General features: G+C 43.7%; 1 protein-coding gene across 17 annotated transcripts in view; it reads left to right on the forward strand.

The window, feature by feature from the left end:
- CELF2 (CUGBP Elav-like family member 2) overlaps nucleotides 1-23,191 on the forward strand; it is an 884,302-nt gene that overhangs the window by 545,513 nt on the left and 315,598 nt on the right. For 2 of the 17 annotated variants that reach the window (XM_027560189.1, XM_027560191.1), the window contains exon 1: nucleotides 8,646-8,796. The exons of 3 other annotated variants lie outside the window; for them this stretch is intronic. In XM_027560189.1, coding sequence (XP_027415990.1) covers nucleotides 8,744-8,796 — 53 coding nt within the window. In that variant the 5' untranslated portion in view covers nucleotides 8,646-8,743. Of the gene's footprint in view, nucleotides 1-8,645; nucleotides 8,797-9,036; nucleotides 9,284-16,665; nucleotides 16,966-21,356; nucleotides 21,493-23,191 lie in introns of those variants that run through there. 12 more of the 17 variants (XM_027560183.1, XM_027560182.1, XM_027560178.1 and 9 more) reach the window with 8 other exon arrangements.

Here is a 23,191-nt window from a genome sequence, read left to right on the forward strand (position 1 = left end):
CAGTCCAAGGGACTCTCAAGACTCTTCTCCAACACCACAGTTCAAAAGCATCTGTTCTTCCACCCTCAGCTTTCTTTATAGTCCAACTCACACATCCATACATGACTACTGGAAAAACGATAGCTTTTACTAGACAGACCTTTTTGGCAAAGTAATGTCTCTGCTTTTTAATATGCTGCCTAGGTTGATCGTAGCTTTTCTTCCAAGGAGCAAGCATCTTTTAATTTCATGGCTGCAGTCACCATCTGCAGTGATTTTCGAGCTCCCAAAAATAAAGTCTGACACTGTTTCCACTGTTTCCCCATCTATTTGCCATGAAGTGATGGGACCAGATGCCATGATCTTAGTCTTCTGAATATTGAGTTTTAAGCCAACTTTTTCACTCTCCTCTTTCACTTTCATCAAGAGGCTCTTTAGTCCTTCTTCACGTTCTGCCATAAGGGTGGTGTCATCTGCATACCTGAGGTTATTGATATTTCTCCCAGCAATCTTGATTCCAGCTTGTGCTTCATCCAGCCCAGCATTTCTCATGATGCCTTGACGTACCCCTTTCCCTATTTGCAACCAGTCTGTTGTTCCATGTCCAGTTCTAACTGTTGCCTCCTGACCTGCATACAGATTTCTCAAAAGGCAGGTCAGGTGGTCTGATATTCTATCTCTTTAAGAATTTTCCAGAGTTTGTTGTAGTCCACATAGTCAAAGGCTTTGGCATAGTCAATAAAGCAGAAGTAGATATTTTTCTGGAACTCTCTTGCTGTTTTAATGATCCAACAGATGTTGGCAATTTGATCTCTGGTTTCTCTGCCTTTTCTAAATCCAGCTTGAACATCTGGAAGTTCATGGTTCATGTACTGTTGAAGCCTGGCTTGGCTAATTCTGAGCATTACTTTACTAGTGTGTGAGATGAGTGCACTTGTGCGGTAGTTTGAGCATTCTTTGGCATTGCCTTTCTTTGGGATTGGAATGAAAACTGACCTTTTCCAGTCCCGTGGCCACTGCTGAGTTTTCCAAATTTGTTGACATATTGAATGCAGCACTTTTACAGGATCATCTTTTAGGATTTGAAATAGCTCAACTGGAATTCCATCACCTCCACAAGCTTTGTTCATAGTGATGCTTCCTAAGGCCCATTGACTTCGCATTCCAGGATGTCTGGCTCTAGGTTGGTGATCACACCATCATGATTATCTGGGTCATGAAGATCTTTTTTGTATAGTTCTTCTGTGTATTCTTGCCATCTCCTCTTACTATCTTCTGCTTCTCTTAGGTCCATACCATTTCTGTCCTTTATTGTGCCCATCTTTTCATGAAATGTTTCCTTGGTATCTCTAATTTTCTTGCAGAGATCTCTAGACTTTCCCATTCTATTGTTTTTTTCTATTTCTTTGCATTGATAGCTAAGGAAGGCTTTCTTATCTCTCCTTGCTATTGTTTGGAACTCTGCATTCAAATGGGATAGTAGTCAAGTTACAGAATTTCTGGGATGTGCCAGCCTGAGCAGAAGGTGACGGTGTGTGCATGTGTCTGTCTTTGTTGTTGTGGTTTAGTTGCTAAGTCCTATCTGACTATTTGTGACCCACTGGGTTACAGCACACCAGGCTTCCCTGTACTTCACTATCTCCCAGAGTTTGCTCAAACTCATGTCCATTGAGTCGATGATACCATCCAGCTGTAACCGCAATAATAAAGTAGCCCATTTTCCATGCAAATATGAATGCCTAACTTACATGTATTCACCTGTGGTTTTCCCAAGATTTCTGATATGCCCAGGGGTGGCCCTTGGCAAAACTTTAGGCCAGAAATGACCACTCAATTGTGAATGTGTTATTTATGATGTCATATGAGTTCACAAGCCCTGGTGGCTCACTATTAAAGAACCCACCTGTCAATGCAGGAGACACAGGTTTGATCCCTGGGTCAGGAAGATCCCCTGGAGAAGAAAATTGTAACCCACTCCAGTATTCTGGCCTAGGAAATCCCATGGACTGAGGAGCCTGGTGGACTGAAGTCCATGGGATCACAAAAGTGTTGGACATGACTTAGCAACTAAACAATGAATTCACAAGCCAAAGTTAGTTATCTTATCAGCAGGGTTACTTACGGTAACCATTTTCATGGGAAATCTTTGACTTTCTTCTCATTGTCTTTCACAGACCCACCTACGTGGAAATAGATCTCCAAACTCACTTCATGGTGTCTTTTCACAGCCCTGCTTGTCTATAGAAAGCAAGTTATTATTACTCTTTATAATAATAAAACCTCTTAAATTTATCTAGGGCCTATTTTCAAGTGGTATCTTGGAGCTCTAAGTACTTCCTGGTTTATTATTTACACCTACTCATTGATAAATATGACACTTGATCTTTTGAAGGGGCTTTACAATAATTCTTACTAATTACTCATCCCCAGGCCCCACTTCTAGCAAAACATCTCCATTTTGCAAAACGAGTACATCATCCCACTGCTTGGAGAAGGAATATCCATGTGGAACGTGGGGCCCTTGGGTTGCTCACAGGGACAGCTGTTCCTTAATCATGACTTGGAGGTGCTTTTTGAGTCCTCAAGTGAGAGGAACTCCAGTTACATAGATCTTCAGATTACCATCAAATCCTTTCTTTGCTAAGGCTACTGAGGTCTTACATTAAACCAACTGTCAATTTTGTGTGTCAAGTAGTGATTTGTGATCCTTGTATCCTTGGGGCTTTGGAGGTCTTTCCTCTCAAGGCAGGAGGGAGCATGGGGTCTGGAAGCACAGGATTGCTCCCGTGTTCCATTCATTCTGGCTCCTGCGTGCAGATTTCACTGCTTTGCCTCATTCTGTCCACGGAGACCCTTCCTCGGAAGCTTAGACCTGGTCAGGGGAACTTTGTGTCTTCTGTTTGATGTCAGCTCTAGATGGACACCCACCTCCTCACACAGGCACTTAACACTTTACTGAGCTCCTCCTAGGGGTCATGTATGGTCTTTGCAGCAAATCCATTTCTCGTACACCTTGGTTGGTGCTTCGTATTCGCTTCACAGACTTTGTGTGTTCTTTCCACCTTTCATAACAATGTGGTATGTTTCTTAGTTCAGCCTGGCAATTCTTGATGTCTGCTGTGGTCTGAATGTTTGTGACAATCCCCCACCCCCACCCCCAACGAATTTCATATGTTGAAAGCTCAATGCCAATGCATTAGGAGGTGGGGTCTCTGGATTAAGTCATGAGGGTGGAATCTTCATGCATGGGATTAGTGTTCTCATAAAGGAAACCCCACAGAGACCCCTCATCCCTTCCACTACGTGAGGACAAAGCAAGGAGGTGCCCACTATGAACCAGGAGGAGGACCTTCATCAGAACTTGACCAGTCTGGTGCCTTGATCTAGGACTTCCAAGCCTCCAGAGCCATGAGAAATAAACATTTGCTGCTTCAAGGCCCCAGGTCTGTGGCATTTTGCTTTAGCAGCCTGAATGGCCTACGGCAGTATCTGAAACTAACAACTAAATAGATTTAATATCTTCAGTGCCTCCACATTCCAAGATGGTTCTTTTTTGACGGGAATCTGAGGAGCAGACTAGATGTTTTTTAGAGTCCCATCCTTTTATTTTTTTTAGTACTTATTTATTTATAGCTGGTTATTATTGGGTCTCAGTTGTGGCACACAGGATCTCCATTGCATCCTGTGGATCTTCCATTCTGGGGCATGGGCTCTCTCTAGTTGTGCCATGCAGGCTGCATGCCACATGGGCATGTAGTTGCAACACATGGGCTTGGTTGCTCCACAGCGTGTGGGATCTTGGTTCCTCAATCAGGGATTGAACCCGCATCCCCTGCTTTGAAAGGCAGATTCTTAACCACTGGACCACCAGGGAAATCCCTAGTGTCCCATCTGTTTTATCAAAAGAGTTTATGCAGCCAGGTCCTACATCTCGAATACTTCATATTGTACCCTTCTATTGAAATGGTGTTTTCCATTACTTCTGCAATGTACATATCAAAATGCAAAGACAAGGCACAGAAGGCAGAAAAAAGTTGAATTCATTTTTTGTTGGATTTGGAAATTTGGCTTTTTAATCCCAGAAATTACCTACAATATAAAGAAACTCATAATACAGCTTTAAACATTTTTTTTAGGAAGCGCATATCTAGAAAGGTCACGAAATCTCAGCTCAGCTCCATACTTCTCAATTGCTGTACCTCTCCAGTGTTTCCCTCACCAAGCTTGCATTATTAGCTCAACAATTAATTTCTACAGTTAATAACAAACTTCTTGGATATAGAGAGCATTGAAATCGTTTTTGTTGTTGTTCTTTGCTAATTACTGCTATAATCCTTATCCTCTTAAAAACTTTCCCCTACAAACCAAATTTAATAATCATCAGGGTTGTTAAAAATTAATTCCTATAGGAGATGACCTCAAAATATTGGTCTCCAAAAGTGCTTAGTCTGTCTAGTTTCAACTCAAACTGTATTTGAAATAAAGTTTTGAAAGAAATTGACAAATACTAGTAGCCCAGAAACAACCTTCAAATCAATTTTTTTATTCATTTACTATCTGTCCTCTAAGATAGGTAACCTTGAGGATCTAATGTCTGGTGATCCGAGGCGGAGCAGATGTAATAATGATAGAAATAAACTGCACAATGTAATGCATTTGAATCATCTGGAAACCACTCCCCCACCCCACTCCCACCCCCAGTCCATGGAAAAATTGTCTTTCATGAAACTGGTCCCTGGCGCCAAGAATGTTAGACTACTGCTCTAAGGTTATTAGTGTCACATGAGAAAAGTGTGAAGCTCTTCATTACAATACCACTCAAAAGGCTTGCCTTCCCAGTTGCGTCTGTCACCCCTGGGCACAGTGGGGCTGCTGAGTCGCACTGCAACCCAGCAGAAAGAACAGGTGTCCAGACAGGGCTCCCATGCTCTGTCATTATCCACCTTCTGTGGGCATTGTTTCTGTGCCTGAACTTTTTCAGCAGAGCAGGTAACAGGACCAGCTGTGCACACCCCGCAGTGTTGTAGGGATTCATCAGGGAAATAGGCAAAGTGTCAGGGAAGGCCTTCTCAGGGTTGTGAGCTGTGCCGGTGGAATGCTTGAATTAGTGGAAGAAGTGGTGCCCCACTCCATGATTGTTACGGCAACTACAGGTGCCGCTGCTGCTGCTGCCAAGTCACTTCAGTTGTGTCCGACTCTGCGCGACCCCATAGACGGCAGCCCACCAGGCTCCCCCGTCCCTGGGGTTCTCCAAGCAAGAACACTGGAGTGGGTTGCCATTTCCTTCTCCAATGCATGAAAGTGAAAAGTGAAAGGGAAGTCTGTCAGTCATGTCCAACTCTTAGCAACCCCATGGACGGCAGCCCACCAGGCTCCTCCATCCATGGGATTCTCCAGGCAAGAGTACTGCAGTGGGGTGCCACTGCCTTCTCCAACTACCGGTGGCACAGGGGTAAAGAATCCACCTGCCAGTACAAGAGATGCAGGAGACTCATCAGGTTCCATCACTGCGTCAGGAAGATCCCCTGGAGAATGAAATGGCTACCACTCCAGTATTCTTGCCTGGAAAATTCCATGGAAGGAGGAGCCTAGTGGGCTACGGTCCATGGGGTTGCAAAGAGTCAGACATGACTAAGAGACTGAGCATGCGAGCACATAAAGGCATATGGAAAATAAAAGTCTTCTCAAGTGTTAAAAACAAATTCATTCCTTTATTTCACAAACTCTTATTAAGAATCAGCTAGATGTAGTTTATTCTATTGGGTGGATTAAGAATACAAAGATTGATCCAGTGTGGATCTGGAGTCAGAGGATTCCTATGCAGTATGACACACCTGCCTTATATTCACTCATATTTCTATCCCCAAGTTCAGCACAGGCAACTGGAGAGTGTAAGACCCCCAATGTGTCACCTTACTGGTGTTTGGATAAGCACTAAACTCTTACCTCAATAGCTTTCTCATTATTTAGGTGCCTAGACTCAAATGGAAGTGGAGGGAATATAAAATATTTAATGGTTTGATTCCATCCCAGTCCTTGCTACTCCAGATCCATAATTCATTTCACTAGAGGAATAGCCCCATGCACAGCAGCCCTGGCTTCCAGTGCTAAGAATCTATTTATGGATTAGCAAATGCATTAGTGCTACATGTTAGTACTTGCCTCGGAGTTTAGCCCTGTCAGAAACTGGATGGAAGTATTAAAATAGGGTTTTGTGTCAGAACAGTGTATTTTTACTTTGCTCTGATGCACAAAACCATGGCCTGTGTCAGGCCACTCATTCCACTCTTTGTTAATATTTGCACTAACAGAATACATCGTTTCATTATACACACCTCCAGGGCTTTAAAATAACTGAGCAGGACTTCCTGGCAGTCCAAGGGTTAAGAATCTGCCTGCCAATGCAGCGGAAATGGGTTCGGTCCCTGGTCAAGGAAGATGCTGCAGGGCAACTGAGCCCATGTACCACAACTACGGAAGCCCGCCGGCTCAGAGCCTGTGCTCCTCAACAGGAGAAGCCACCACAATGAGAAGCCCGTTTACTGCAACAAGGAGTAGCTTCCACTCGCGGAAACTAGAAAAAACCTACATGCAGCAACAAAGACCCAGCACAGCTAGGTGATATTAGTGATATATGTAATAAATACTAAATATGTATTAATAATAAAGTATAAATTTAGCAATCAATTAAAATAAATTAATTAAAAATATAAAATGAGCATTTGTTGCCCCTGTTTATCTACAGGGCAAAGAGAGCTCTAGAGACGGGAGGTGAGCCCTGCCTCAGCTCTCAACACAGGTGACTAGGGAGATAGCTCAAAACCCTCTCTCTGCAGGGTCTCTGGTTCCAAATCATTTACATGATGTTGATCTTGCTCCAAAAGAGTACCTTAGGTTGTACATAGTACGTCTCCCCTGGCAAGGTCCTTCATTTTTATATATTCACTCTCTAACTCTCAGACATGATGATGAAGGAAGGCAATGTGAAAATCTGCTTGTTTTAAGGGCAGAGCTGTGGCTTCATTCTCTGATCGCAGTCCAGTGCTTCATCATGGGATCTTCTTGCCATCTAGAAATGGGAATGGGGACTGCTTTCAGTCACTGCTGCTTGTTATTATCAGCCCTGTTGACAAACTAAGCGTGATTACCGGGCAGTAACCCTGAGAGCATCATCTTCACCCTCTAGAACATCTTCATCTCCTTATCTGTGGGCCAAGACTAAGTTCAGAGGTCAGAGATCTAGGAAGATGTTGGGGGTGTGGTACTTACCTGGTGGTCTAGTGGTTAAGACGTCACCTTCCAGTGCAGGGGTCCAGGCTCAGTCGCTAGTGGGGGAACTAAGATCCCACATGCTCCCTGTCCCCCCAGTAAAACAAAACACATAAAAATAGAACCATTATTATAACAGGTTCAGTAAAGACTTAAAAAAATGGTCCACATTTTACAAAATCTTTTAAAAAAGATACTGGGGTGCATTCCAGATCTCCAAAAGAGAGGATAATGGGGCGCACCATGATTTTCCCCACCCCACTATTGTTCCCACAAATATTTTGAGTCCAGATTATTACTGAGGTGCACGATTGTGCTGATGAGAACAGGTGACGTGTTGGATCCCGGGAGTGGGGAAACCAGTGTTCTGTGAGCCAGCTCTGTTTCAGGCTGTGTTCTGTGTCGCTCCATCCAAGCTGAGCGCATTCTTGGCTTCCAATCAGCACACACCTCCTGGAGCAAAGCCTTCATTTGCAGTTTTGGACAACTGACTATTCCATCCATAGCATCTTGTCTTTCCTGTGTGTGTTTAACTTACTGTTTTACTTGGTTAATATGCCTGGAATTCTTATAATTCCAATAAACACAAGTACAGTGTGTATTTCCTTGGCTAACTGTATATGCTAAGCCCAGTGAGGATAATGAAATACAGAAGCAGGAGTTTTTTCTTATTTTGGAAAAGAGCATTCTAATTGGTCTTTTGAGGCATATGCTCCACTGTCTATTAGGATTTCAGTATGACCAAACAATCTTTGCATTGCCTGCCTCTTTTAGAAGTCCTGCTGCAGGTGGGTTATGCCCTGATCTCCAAAACTCTGGTGCTCACAGAGTTAAAACCTTTCCAAGTTTCTGCAACCTCCGTCCTCCCCATCCTCAATCCAGAGTGGGGCTAAGGGTCTTGACCTTGTCACTCTTTCTGAGGACAAGGGGTGAGGAAGAGATGAATCCAGCTGTGAATTCAGCGTCCCAAAAAAGAGAAGCAGAAATTCCTTTTTAGCACCCTGACCCACCCACATCTTGTGTGAGTCATCTGCGAGGCTTGCTGACAGTGGATGGCAAAGAGAAAACATGCACTTGGTTTTGCTGTGAAATGTATAAGACAAAGAGGTAAATGAGTGACTTATTTTTCTTTCCAATTTCTGAAGATGGTAATTAGGAGAACTCACACCAGCCAGGCTCAAGCGAATGCAAGCAAGACCCCTATAGGCAGCACAGTGTATTAATGTAAAAATATGCTTAGACAACATAACTTGTCAGAGAGGATTATTTCTACTTAGTGGATCTGCAGGAGCCCCTTTGCTCTACCATTCAGAATTTGACTAGAGAAGAGAGTGAGGAAAGAGAGAGAGAAAGAGAGGGAGGGAGGGAGGGAGAGAGAGAGAGGGAGAGAGAGAGGGGGGAGCGCACATTAGTGAACAGCTACTGTGGCATTGATGTTGGAGCGCACTTCTGAACTGGCTTTTGTTGAGACTATCAGTGTATCTGTGCAGAAAGCATGCGCTGTCCCAAATCCGCTGTTACTATGAGAAATGAAGAGCTGCTTTTAAGGTATGTTGCTGTGTTCTTTGTTTTAATGTATGCCTTGCTAGTTTTCAGAGCTGGCCGAGACTGTCATCACGGTCAGAATCAAGCAGCTTCCTTATCTTAGAAGAAAAAAATAAAAAAGAATCTAGAGAGAGAGAGGGGAAAGAGGGAAACGAAATCGAGACCAAGAGATTGGGAGAAAGAGAGAGCAAGCGAGAGAAAGGAGAAGGACTCCTGTGGACGAGTTATATTTGCAGGAGTTGCCTTTTGCAAGCATATCATGTATTTGCTTGCTGCTATTTGTGCGCGGCCAGTGGATAATTTTAAAGGCTCCGAATCTGGCTCTGGGTTTGTCTTTTCCTTTGCAATGTCTAAGCCTCTTTCATTATTATGCACTCTGCATGGAATACTCAGCGAGAAAGGAGCTAAGGAGACTCCATATTAGACTTGCGTTCCAGATACCGCTCTAATCTGGACTTAGCCTACCTAAATAGTCCTTCTGTGTTACCAGGTTTGGATCACTTTATACTGTTTGCCAAAATGTGTACCTGTTTAAAGACCTCTATTCATGCATGGCGTCCTGGGTCCCTCTGTATTGAAAGCAAATATTTGTTTCCTGCATCTGTGTAAGGGTCCTACCGCTTACCAAGAATGAGCCACCTTTGGGGAAGCAGAGAAAGAATTATGATAGAATTGGCATCCTGCTTTGAAAAATGTAGTCTTTTGTTTATTTGCTAGCAGACATTGTAGCACTGAATACATCTATGGGTCTGACAATGGGACCCGTTGAACAATGGAGCTGTCAAACTAGCTTAATGCATGTCTGGGTTTTTTTTTTTTTCTTCTTCTTTCTCAACACCCTTTTTATCTGTTTTAATCTTGTTTGTATAGACTATCCAGATTGAAGAGCTTTTAGGACTGCTTGTTTGTGGTTTTGTGCATTTGAAAAATTTAATATCTGCCGTTCATAGGGCTTTTTGCATTTTGCAGCTATGTTGGTTGGATTAAGTTAGAGATTTATTACTTACCTCTCTGTTAAACTACAGAAAGAAACTCATTGATTGAGAACGCTTGTAACACCATTATCATTCTAGCAAATACCTTGTTATCAGACATGCCTCTACAGTATTTAATGCTTGGAGATTTAAAATATGCCTGTTTGGTGGACTTACGGAACATAGCACTAAAGCAAAGTTAAGAGGAATATTTCTAATGTTTAAGTAAATTATGATTTCTGATGTCTGCTTCCTCTTTTGGCATCCAGGTACATAAACAGTTTAGAAATTCAAGGAGAAGTCAGAACTTTCGCCCTCCTAATTTTGGTCACGAACTATCACTAGCCAGCCTGTTAAATCGTTAAGTTAAAGGTCTCTACAGAATATATTGATTTTTGATATATGATTATGTGCTTATAAAATGCATTTCTACGCAGGGCAAACATGTCTCACATCTTCAAAAATCTTTCCTTTTATAACATGGGCAATGGTTTCTCAGGTGAAAACAGTGAGACTTCAAAAAGAAAAAATAGAAAAATCAGTTTCAAACTTCTCCAACATTAAAAACATTTTTATTCTCAAACTAGATATAAAGGAACTGATCCTAGAAGATTAAATGGTAATTGATATACATGAAAATCATATCACTGACATTTGTTTCCATAAAGAATATGTCTTTTCTAACATTTTAATGTTTTGCTTTAATTAGCTGTTTGTGCCAGAGCAGTAGATTGAAAAATACTCATAAATTCATTGAGATTTAGAACCTAATACTTAGAAACAGAAGGGAAATTATTTTAAAGGGCAAATTTAAAAAAGTAGATATATTTAATTACAAATATTTCTTCTTGGATTATATTGTGTTCAGATTAGTGATGTACCCAGTAAATAAGGAGCAAGATGTAGTCCTTATAAAACCAGCTATGAAACATTCACTATTTTTCAGAGTTTAGACATGCATTCAATTTTTCAAACTTAGGCTGAAATGTTATATTTAATACAAAATTGTGAAAATTCATGTTGCAAGCTCAATAAATTGCCTTCTCAAACATAAATTTTCTATTGATAATATTTTCAGAGCCTGGCTGAACCCATAACGTATCTGTAGAATAATTATATTTTTAAAGTTATCCATGGTAAGTAAAGTGGATTTTATGATTATGTTCTCTTACTTCCAAAGGGATATGAACAGCTCATTCCATTGGGTATGCCAATAATTGCTTTTGGATGAGCTTATAAACGGTAATTGGTGAAGCTTTCTATCTGAAACTGGCCCACTGTTACCAGCACACCTAGATTCTTCTTTCATGGGAAATTTTTTTTTTCTAAATCAAAGGTCACAAAGCAATTTTTTTGTGATTTGGGGGAAAGAAAGTAGTGTCCTGTGTTTCCCAGCTGCCTGTCAGAAGCAAGCTGAAATAAAAAAATACCTTAGCAATCTCCATGTTAAATTTTTGACTAAATTATAATCATTCATCTGTGATCTATTCACTTTAATCCCTGGATGATCATACTAGGTCCAAGAACAAGGGAACCCCCTACCCATTCGTGCTTTGACCCAATCATTACCAGCTTCCAGAATTCTGAGGCCCCCATTCCAGCGTCCAACACACAGCTATCTTGTCCTCTAGCCTGATGGGGGAGTGGGAGATGGCCGGAAGTTGGCCAACTTGTCTACATCTATTTCCACAACAGTAACAAGATACGCAATCTGTATCCTGCCATCGACTTCTGTGTTGGGATGATTCCCTTCCAAGGTGACCTAAACAAATGTCAAAGTGAATTTTAATCCTAAGCCCAGACTTGCAGAAACAGAACAGATGAGTCAAACTCGGAAAACGGCTTCTTTCAATAGAGTCACAGTTGCACCCGAGTCCTTGCACACAGGAGCCTTGGGAATATGCAGCTGTGTTCAGCAGACCACAGGCTGCGAGATATGTAACCTCAACATCCAAAGAGTTCTTTTATTTGTGAAAATGAAACCTCACAGTTTTTCCTTTTCAAAATATGAGTGCATACAATTGCATAATATCCCTTTGGGGCTGAAAAACAAAGGCCTTTGATTAATATTCATATCTAGAACTTTAGAGCAAGTGCAGATTGTGCTGGAATACCTAGGAAGTCATTGGAAGAGTGAATCAATACTAATTATTGTAATCAGGGTGGTTAATTAAGTGAAAATGTGGCTGATAGAAAGTTCATTGCTCACAGCCCTGGAAACACCTAGGTTGATGAAAAGAAGGTAAAATCCAAAAGCAAGCATGGTACCCAGGAATGATCTCTCCATGTTTAGGGGGTCAGAATCTGTCCACAGAAAACATACCTCGATTTGGTATAATTGCAACAGTGAGAAAACCAGAAATATCAGACTCAGTTTCTGGTGTAGAGGTTTCTATAAAAGTCATTAACAGAAAGCAGTTTGTTAAGAAGCATCTCCTGCGGCTCCCACAGCATTTATCTGCCCTTCTTCCAACGGTAACAAGTATATTTCACTCTGTGGCAGTAACGTCTTAGATCATCTTGATTAGCCTTCATTGAATTTCTTTCTGCATTTTGGTAATTCCTGGGGGATATGTTGAGGGTGGGGAGGTGGGTTCTCCTTTCATCACACTATTGATTGCTTCCTTCTTGGTTATTATTGGCTTTGGGAATTTTTCTGAACTCGCAGTGACTTTTATTCTGTAGGAAAGATGAGGCAGTGGTTTTTGGAGGGGATTAAGATCCGTGGCATTTCATTTAACTGACATGGGGAAGAGGGTGTCAGAGGAAGGAACGCGTATGTGAGGTTTCAGGGCTGTAGCCCATTAAGAATTGAAATGAAGTGTCCTGGAGCTGAAACACCTTTCTGATCCCACGGTACTCATCTCCAGAGGTCAGGCTGAGATGGAAGCTAGATGTACATGTAAGAGGGAGAGACTGTGTGTGTGTGTGTGTGTGTGTGTGTCTGAACCTCTACTCCACTCAGAAATGTGCTGGTTAACCCTGATTTCAGATGAGGGACCCTTTGTGCCCAAATGCAGCCTTCTGCTTCATGCAGTGTCATCAGGGGTTGTTCTGTACAGGTATGTTTATCTGATCCAGAGCTTTCTTCTGACTGTAACTTATCCCAGCACATTTTCTTGTATGTCAAGACCATCATAGCTAATGGGGAACAGCATCTGTGGGGGAGGGTGACAGCAGCCCAGAGTGGCATGTGTTACCAGGACAGCTCGGCTGCTCCCTCACCCCCTTCCATGGTGACCCGCCCATGATTGGCTGCCTAGGGTCGTGATGAATCACTGCAGTTTAGGAAGCAGGATATGCCAGTGTGCTCTCGGAGAACAACAAAAACCACAATTTTCCTCCATAATCATTCAGTTCAGCAAACTTTGTTATCATGAACATGAAGAGCATGAGGTTTGAAGTTATCGATAGCTGTGGCTTTTCAAATCCCTGGCTGAGAAGGGATTTGAATCGGTGGAAACTATGTTGAAACTTACGGATGGCATTGCTGGCTCCCAGCTGGTGTGTGAACTGACGCTAAGGGGCACCATGGTACCTGCTGCAGGAAAGAATCAGATGCCTGTCATCCCTCCTGCAAAACTGCCCATCTCAGCAATACAGGTGCTTGCAGGTGTCGTCATCGTCACGCCTTGCTTTCTGAATATCTTGGTCTGGGACCTCAGCTCTTTCGGGTTCTGTGACATGGCTTTCCCATTCATTCAGAGATGACTTAGGAAGCATCTCTGTGAGTGGAAATGCACTGAGCTGGTGATGGACGGTGAGAACTCCTGGTGGTGGCAATTAGGGTTCATTTTGACTTTCTCTTTGGAAACTGACTTGATCAAAAGGGATGGAGCTCTTGTCACCAGCTGCCAGATGCTCAGTGCCCGTCCTGTATAAACTGTACCCTTCTTCCTGCCCTGGGTTAGGGCTGCTGGCCTTAGAAGTATCAGTGAAAACGTTAATACTACAAGGACAAAAGGATTAGGACTGCTGTTCTCTTTTCTTACCCATCTACCAGTTCCAGGTTTGAATAAAGATTGGGAGGTGGGAGTATTGTAATTGGAATTAAGAATAAATCCAAACGTGATTGACTCTGTATCTGATGCTACACTAGGGGATCTCTTTTATTTTATATAATTTAATCCTCCCAGATATCTAAGAGATAATGGTAGTTATGTTATTCCCATTTCAAAGACAAAAAAACTGAGACCAAGAGAGAGACCCATATTCGATTCTGGAGTTGGAAATCCCCTGGAGAAGGGATTGGCTACCCACTTCAGTATTCTTGCCTGGAAAATTCCATGGACAGAGGAGCCTGGCACGCTGCAGTCCATGAGGGTGCAAAGAGTCAGACACAACTGAGTGACTAACATTTTTCACACTAAAAGGGGGAAAGTAATACCCCTAGACACATGACTCATGGTGGAAGGGATTCTAAGTAAGGACTCAGGCAAACTCCTCCGTGGCCAACTTGAAAGTACAACTGTTGGATATTTGACACTTGAAAGTCATATTTTCCTCTGGTGCCACATTTTCACAGTGCACTTCAATTTGTCCATACCTGGAGAAGGCGATGGCACCCCACTCCAGTACTCTTGCCTGGAAAATCCCATGGACAGAGGAGCCTGGTAGGCTGCAGTCCATGGGGTCGCAAAGAGTCAGACACGACTGAACGACTTCACTTTCACTTTCATGCATTGGAGGAGGAGATGGTAACCCACTCCAGTGTTCTTGCCTGGAGAATCCCAGGGATGGGGGAGCCTGGTGAGCTGCTGTCTATGGGGTCGCACAGAGTCGGACATGACTAAAGCAACTTAGCAGTATCATAGCAGGGAAGCTGTACAGTAAGAAAGGGAAAACCATAGCCATTTTTGCTTCTGAGTTCTTAAAACTCCCTTGAGGTCTTTGAATTAAAACACCTATGCCTCACTTTTCTCATGCTTTAATCTGTATAATGGGAACACATGTTGGAAGGAACAGTAGGGCAATCTGAAGCATAATGAAATTAAAATGTGTCTTTTAACCTACATCAGGGACCAAAATCTGTCATACTGTAACCAGAACCAACCAAGCAACAGATACCCTGTGTGACATAATCTCAGCAGTTAGGAAGCTCACAACAGTCTTGAAACAGAGCGGGAACAGTGGGCACAAAGGTATCAAGCCGTGTGTATTGCAGGGGAGGGGGTCTTGAAGGACAGAGGAGGGAGCAGGAGGGAGAAGTTGTCCTTGGAACACCTTGGATTCATCTTTGTTATTAAAACAAAGCCAAACAAAACTCCTTCACTTCATCCCCTTTCTTCCTCAGACCAGAGGGTCATTCACATCGCTCCTCTGCTCTCACTTCACCGTATTCCTATGATACGGTGCAAATGCAGTTGTTAGCCTCCACCAGGGAGTGTTGAGAGACTAACTGATTAGGTCACATAAAGGTTTACACTCATCCGTAGAGATAAGACAAGATAACACATTTCCACTCAGCTTGGGTAGATCACTACACTGCTTTTTCATAAAGGTTTTGGGTAGTTCTTTAAAGAAGAAGAAAAAAGAATTATTTTCCCCTAATGGACTTCATAGGAATTAGCATCACAAGCAAATTTAAAGAAAAAGTCATTTGGGATTTTCAAAAACCTCTATCATAAAGCTAAAAATAGTTAGAGATTTGAACTATATTATAGAGAAAAAATAAATTTCCTGTGCTCAAAACCTTAATGTATTTTCAACCTACATGTCACTTTAATAGATTGGTTATGTAATTGCTGTTGTAATAATTAGGTTAACACATTGTACCTCTCATCTGAGGATCATGGTAGAGTTTGATTTTTTCAGCCATTCATCCCTAGGAGGAAAAGATGGCCAAGCACATGCAAAGATCTAGACGATCGATCAGAAAATTCAGTGACGTGTTCCCAGTGTTAGTCTGCTCTGACAGAATCAGATGCAGAATCCAACAGGTTTGGTTCTTAAGTCTTATCTATTTCACTCCACTTGCAAGTAGCTTTTGTCTTAGAGAGTTGAATCTGCATGCACCGTATCAGATGACTTCTGATCCTTGGAAGGAAAAGCTCTTTGATGGGGAATCCATCATCATGTGGGTAAATGTGCTTTGTTTTACATGCAGTCCAAGCATTTGGTCTCTTTAATCCTTCCTCTTCTTCAAGATGTATTTGTTCAGAAAAAGGAGAGACACTGAGGCCAGTGGGGCTCTCAGACCTCCGGAGAGTCCCTCTCAGTTCCAGATTTTGATTCTTGCCAAGATCAGCTTCAGACTACTCCCCCAATCCCTCCAGGAAAGCTTAAAACTTCCTTTCTCCATTTATCCACCCCCACCTGTTGGCGCTCGCTCTCTGGACCTAATGTTATGCCTACTGCTATATCCACCCAGCTGTCGCCGTTCAGCTGTTGTCTTTTGTCAGACGGTAGTTTCTCTTTTTGAAATTTATAGCACGTGACAGTAAAATGAGAACTTCTGGCCAATTGGGGAAAACATTTGGGGGAGGGGGTGGTTCAAGGGCCGATTGCCAGGGAACTCAAAACCCCATCCTGATAGCTATAAATTTTGTTCCTGCCGCCAGGCTGGCACCAGATAAAGGTACCCGATACAGTCTTGACAAATCTCAGCATCTTTGAGAGGCCGCTGGGACATTCCTTCGGAGGCTGTGTTTTCTGAGTGCCTCCGTGCACACATCACCAGGCCAGCCTTCTTCTCCTCCCCACCCCTTCTCCCGTCTTCTCCTCCCCAGTTTTCAAATCCTGTTTATTCACTCTGCGGGACACGGTCTTACATCCTCCCCCCTCCACCCCATGATGATGTCTGAAGAGAGGGGCACCCCAGAGACAGCTGTTCCTAGCTGAGAACGCAGCCTTGGTCCAGGCAAACTTGACTTCCCCGACAGATGAGCCCCCAAGACTGGTCATTTTGGTGGTCACCTGCCTCCTCAGCGCCGCAGCTGTGGAGGAAGGCTGTCTGGCATTGTCTGGCTTCCGTTGGAGAGAGAAAGCGGGAGAGAGAAAGAGAAAGCTGAGGGGGGAGGGAGAGAAAGAAGGCTGCAGCAAGGATAATGAAGAAAGGAAAAGGGAAATGTAAGGCCGAGAGGGAAGTGATGAGCTGGCTGGGCGTGAGGCCTGCCAGGTCCACAGTGTTAGCATTTCATCCCCTTGGAGTGGAAGCTTCTGGAAACCCTAGAGGGGCACCTCATTTCCAAGTGCGAAGGTATGTACACAAACAACCCATCTTCCGTTGGAGGGTCTCTTCAGATGGGAGGGAAGTTCACCATTATGTCTTCGGCTCTGTGGAAAACAGATTCAGAAAAACACAAGATTGCAAAAAGCCAGTAGCAGCTGCTCTCCAACGGCTGAAAATTCCCGTTAAAAAAAAAATGTAAAATAAGAGTTTGATCACGATGTCATCCTTACTGTAGTGTGATTTTACTGAAGTCCTTTTAGGAATGTGATAAAGTCACTATTCCAGAACTTTTCAAAATGGGGGGTCAGGGGCAGCGGATGATAAGATCATCTTAAAGTTATGACTGGTGATAGAAGTATTTAAGAGGTACCTTTATTATGGAGCTAAGAAAATATACCTTTATAATGTATCACTTAAGGATCTATTTAGGGGTTTTTAAGCACATGGAAAAAGACACAGTTGTTTATTTTTGCAAGTTGCTGATGAAACTGGGGTAAGCCAAAAACAAACACATGGCCATGAAGAAACTTTCCCAGGTACTTAAAATTCATGTGGATTTCACATTTGTTGGCTGGAAAACCCCCAGTGATGGGAATCCCATTCCCCACATCCCTTCTAGGGCCTTTCTTGCTCCAAATGACTCTCAGCACACTGGGCTTTTTTTTAACTGGAACAGCTATGTTAATAAAATTTGACTTTGAAAAGGTGATGGGGAAAGATGTTTTGGATTCTAGTTTGTAATAAAGAGCCAGAAGTGAGGGGAGAAAAACCCTGTCGTGAAGGTGCCTGTTTGAGGAGATGGAATAGGATGCGTACATCTATAGCTGCATGGCCGACCGTCTGCGGCTTTAAAGAGGCTGTGACCCGTGATGTTATAAGTGGGAATAATTAAAACATGGAAATTTGTCGTAAAATACACAGGGATGTCTGCAGGAGAAGAAGATTAGCTGTTGGGTTATAAGCATGTATCACTATCGGGCCCCGGTCTCTTAAGTTACGGTATAAACTTTGTGCAAAAATGTTGGAATGTTTATAGTCAGGGACTCTATCCTGGTGCATTGATGAAGGCGGGTGACAGAAATACAACACTTTGCACCAGAGCAGTGTATACTCCACGTAAAAATGCATTTATTAGCACTGTGTTTCTTTTGAGAGGTTGTGTGTGTGTGTGTGTTTTACTATCAGTGATAATTCAGTGCTCAAACAATGACCATGGGAGAAAACTCAGTTTGAGATGAGGCTTGTGGGGGGCGGCGGGCAGCGAAGGGGGGCAGTGCTGAAACAGCACCGTGCACCCGATTGCCTTGGAAGGCCTCGTATAAAATGAGGTCATTCAGAAACTTTCCCTTGAAGTGCTTCCAATTCTTGAATTGCCTTTTGTTTGGGAAATGAATAGCAAGTTGATTAAAAAAAATAGACAATTAGGGAAGGTAGGGGGATGGGCTTAGGGACCAGCTTAAGGTTTTTCTACAGTGAAGCAAAAATGGTGAGGAAATTGCGTGGTTCCCCACTGCCTGGTCCCCAGGGTGGTCAGCACACAGAGGTGTCAGCCACCAGGTTGGGTCCAGGAGGGGGGGCTCACCATGGCCTCACCCTCTTTCACTGCTGTTGGTAAGAACCTTGGCAATAAAATAGCGTCTCTGAACCCCGTGTGTTTAGCAGCAGCTCAGTCGAGCTTTCTGCAAAATAATTCCAACTACCAAATCATAATACCTGATGGCTCGTTACAGAGTGAAAATTTTAAAAGGAGCTGGCGGGGTGGGGGGCGGGGGGCGGGCGTCGAGTTGTTAGGTTTTTGTTTTTTTTTTTTTTCCTTCTGCCAAAGCAGAGAAATGATAGATTGAAGCTTTTCATCAAGTGGTATTTGTTTGGATGTTTTTGTTTTGTTTTTAAGCTCAAGAGCTTTTGAATTTTTGTATTTTTTGAAAACGGCTAGTGTGGAGGTGCTGTGATCATAGAAACACACCTCTATGGGGTGTATGTACGTGTGTGGACTTTGCTTCTCTCTGGCACCTACATTAGGAGCCTATGCAGTCACTCTCTTATTTACGTATTTGGCATCCCAACTATTTCAGCTCAGCTACATCCAAAGCTTCCCTTCGTTCCCGTTGTCACTGGATTTCATGTACGAGCCAGTCTTCTTTTATATCTGACCCCGGGTTTGCTTCTGACTTCACATGGCCAAAGCAAATGTGCTTTGAAAACTCTGGGACACACTGTAGTTGTTAAATAAGGCAGTAACCTATGCACTCGTGGTTCTTTCCCTATGACCTACTTACATACTTCCTCACCCTCCTTATAGTATGATTAAAAGCTGCTTTGAATCCACTATTGCCTCGAGGGATTGGAGCCTAGAATTTAACAAACTGCTGAGAAGGCTTAAGTCAGTAAGAGGCCTTCCCCTACAGCGTCTCCCAACTAATTCACATGCAATTAAAGAGAAAATAAATATTTCAGAAGTGCACGTGTTAATGAAGCTTTTTCTACCTTCTAGGATGTAGATGTGCATGGAGCTTCATTCCATAGCAGCCTGGAAAATATTTTCCTTTTTGATGAATGCAGTTGTGTTCTGGAGGCCAGTTCTGTTCGTTCGTTCTTCAGATAATTTTATTATAGAGTCAGCTGCTTATCTACATTTGGGAGTTATATAAATCATATCTTCAAAATCAGGAACTGTCGAGGTTTGTCTCATTTATCTGGCTAATTACTTTATCAAGGTTATTGAAAGACCAACAAAATTCTTACAATTTCAAAGACAGTCTGCAGTAGCAAGGGTAGGGAGAAAATGTAACTTATTAGGAAAAGTTGGGGCATTTGGGTATAAGAATTCATTTTACTGCATCTGTTTTTCAGTTCTTTATGAATCTAGACCTGGTTCCACAGAAAGGCAATATTTTAAGAGGAAGGTTGGTCCTAGCCCTCCACCTATATTCGAATGATCTCAGTCAAAAGCCAAGTACATTGCTCAGCTGAAGAAGAAAATCAAGTCAATTAAGTATGTATGGACCTGAGTACACCAGGCCTATTATTCCAAATTGCTCAAGGCAGGATTTTCAATTGATGTGTGGATTTCATACTGGTATATAAATATCCATATTCCTTCATAAGCTCTAAAGATTATCCTATCTCATTATAACATAAGAAATTGGTGAGAAAAACAATTTTTTTCTCCATATAATGGTGTCAGAGACACTTAAAGCCACGTGATACAATGCCACGTGACCTGTTTAACCCTCTGCTGCCTGACTACACCCCTAGGTGTGAAACATCATTTCAAAATAAAATTCAAAGTGATTACCAAAAGAGACAAGCTATGAAACTTCTAGTATGCAATTTATGAGGTTACTTTAGAATGTGAAACAGGCTACAAATAAGTTTTACAGGCTTCTGACCTTGTGAAAATTTCAGTTTCATCTAAAAAACGCAGCAACAAAACAGTCACGAGGCCGCCAAATTAGAACATCACTTTATACTTATCTTTTAAAAATGTTCACAAATCACTTGGGAAAATTGAACTCCCTTTTTGTCTTCCTGAGAGTTCTGTCCTGTTTCCCAATTCCTATTAGTAAATTGGTCACAGATCTTAAAAGAGTATTTAAGCTTCATGGCCATTACAGACCCAACACTCATGAAGCCACTCTTGGTTTTTAATCACTGTGTTAAATACTTGGAAATGCCCAATTCGTGATGTATCGTTTTAAAAGAAAAGGTGATTTATCATTCTTAGTTTCAGTCCCGTATACGTCTCAATGTTTTCAAGATGATACAGAAGGAAGTATAATCGTGCAGGGATTCGTGCATCTTTCTCCTTGAAGCACTGAAAAGTCCCCAAATGTCAACTTGAGCCGTTTCTCTGATATTTACTTTGGCTCAACCGAGTGCTATTTCAGTTATTGTGGTGAGTTCATACACGGGCGAGCGCAGCCCACCGACGAGCATTTAAACTAACCCCGGTGATGATTCGTCTCTCGTGGCTTCCGTTGGGGAGTTCGGGTGCGCTCGTGGCGTGCACGGGGCTTGGGCAATACGGTGGCATTCAACCCACGACAAGCGGTCATTCGGGCCTCCTGCCAGGCGCCTGGAAACGGGACCGGACACAGCCAGCGCGCGGGGCGGGTGTGCAAGTCTGGACGCCAAGGACCGCAGGCCGGGCGGCGATCTGTCCAGGGGGCGGTCCCGCCGCGCCCTCCTCCCCCCGGGGGCCGGGCGCGCGGGCCCGCAGGGGTTAAGCGGCTGCGCGGCGGGCGCGGCGCTCCGCCCCCGCTCGCCGCACCTGGCGCTCGGCGGCCCGCGGCCCGGGCGCTGGGTGTCGGCGGGGATTGGCGGAGAACGGCGTGGAGAGAATGTGACAAGTGCCGGCTCGGGCGGCCGCCGCGGGGAGGCCGCGCGCACCTGTCCCTGCCCGTCTGCGCCGCCCGCCGCCGCTCGGCCGCGCGCACCGCCGCCCCCCGCGCCCGAGCGCAGAGCGCGCGCCGCGAACATGACTTCTGCCTTCAAGCTGGATTTCCTCCCGGACATGATGGTCGAGGGCCGCCTGCTAGTTCCCGACAGAATGTGAGTGTGGCCGCCCGGCCGCCTCCGGGACGCTGGTCCGGAGCTCCGCGGAGGGAGAGGGCGGGCGGCGGCGCTCCTGCGCCCTGGGGACGCGGGGGGCGGCTCCGGTTCGGCCGCGCCCTGGGGTTCGGAGCCGGCGCTGGATGCGGGGAGAGGTGGGAGCGCGTCCGGAGGAGCGGCGGAGCCCGGGGTGGGGCGGAGAGCGGGGACCAGAGAGCCGGACTCGGGAACCCGGGGTCTGGGCGTGGGGTCCGGCCCGCGGGGATCGGCGAGCGGGGCGCGGCGTCCCAGGGTGGGGTGGGCGCGTGCACGCTCGTGTCATTTGAAATTCGGGGCTGCTGGAGCTCTCGTGGCCCGTTTACAGATCTCTTCTTGCTACATTGTCCGCTCCTCTTGTCTTACCCTTTGCAAAAATCCTTTTCCTGGGGGGGGGGGCGGCGGGGGGAGGAAAAAAGGAGGAGGAGGAGATAATTACAAAACATTAAAATAGCCAGGTGTACTCTGCAGAAATTAGACATAATTTTTACGTAATCACGGTGGTTTGTCTGATATGCAGCCTGTAATTTAATAATTAATGTGATTGTGGTTGTTTTACACGTCGTCAAACTAGAGTAGAGTTTATTGGGAGAAGTCGAGAGCTGGGATTCCTTAAGAAAGGAAAGTATGCCTCAGTTTTCTCGGGGCTCATTAGTCTTGATAGGAAAGTTACTCTTATCAGCTGGGGCACTCTGGAGGCAATAGGATCTGCTTGTATTTCAGGCATGTTTGAAAAGATAGCCTCGAAGGTTGCCAGGAGTGGGGATGAAAGGTCTGTGTCCATTTCAGGCTTGGAATATACACAGTTGTCTCTTATCAGGCAAGAAATGTGATAGTGAATCTAAGCTACAATTAATCGAGCGAAAAAGGGACTGCTCTCCTTGGTAAGAGTACGTATAAAATGTTTCCTATTGTACGCACCCCTAGATAACATTCATATTCTTTCTGGCACTTTGCTGTATCCGTTGCAATTTTCAGGCCATTCCGAGCTTTATGATCCATTTCCCTGGCAACTAACTTTCCCCTACGGTGCTAGATTCTTTTTCTAGGATGTTAAATGTTATGAGCTGAGAGATTCTTGAGAAGCTCCGCAGTGGCCAATTATTTGAGCCCCTAGGATTTAGGAGGAAAAAAAAAGGTGAGGAGAGGGATGAAAATCTGTTAAATGTGAATTGTCCTTCTTGTCGATATTAAGAATGTTAACTTGCTTTTACACGTGGTCAAGTTCATTGTCCAACTAAGATAATCAGATAATGTAAATTAAAATATTGAATTTCCCTTTGGCAGTTTTCTCTGTGAAGTTAATCTTGATTAGTACCGTTCCCATGATATTTGTTTTGAGAGATCGCTGGCTTCTCCCCCTCCCCCCACAAAAAATAGCTACCTTTATAGGCATTCAACACAAGTTTGCATAGTTAGCTAATTTGAAAGTTCTGTGTGTTTTCTCCTCTGCTCCTTAGCGTGTCAGGGCCGAACCAAAGATTTTCTTGGTCATGATTGTGCAATTGATGGTCACCTGCTAAGAATACTCTCTGAGTGCAAAGTGTTAATGGCCTCTGAAAGATGCTCTCTCTTTTCAGTTAAATTATTAATTATGAAAATTTAATTTATCATTTTCATTTAGTGGATGAATGTGACTGGCGCAAACTACTCTGAATAAAGC

Source organism: Bos indicus x Bos taurus, chromosome 13 (assembly GCF_003369695.1).
Source record: "Bos indicus x Bos taurus breed Angus x Brahman F1 hybrid chromosome 13, Bos_hybrid_MaternalHap_v2.0, whole genome shotgun sequence".
Taxonomy (NCBI): Eukaryota; Metazoa; Chordata; class Mammalia; order Artiodactyla; family Bovidae; genus Bos; species Bos indicus x Bos taurus.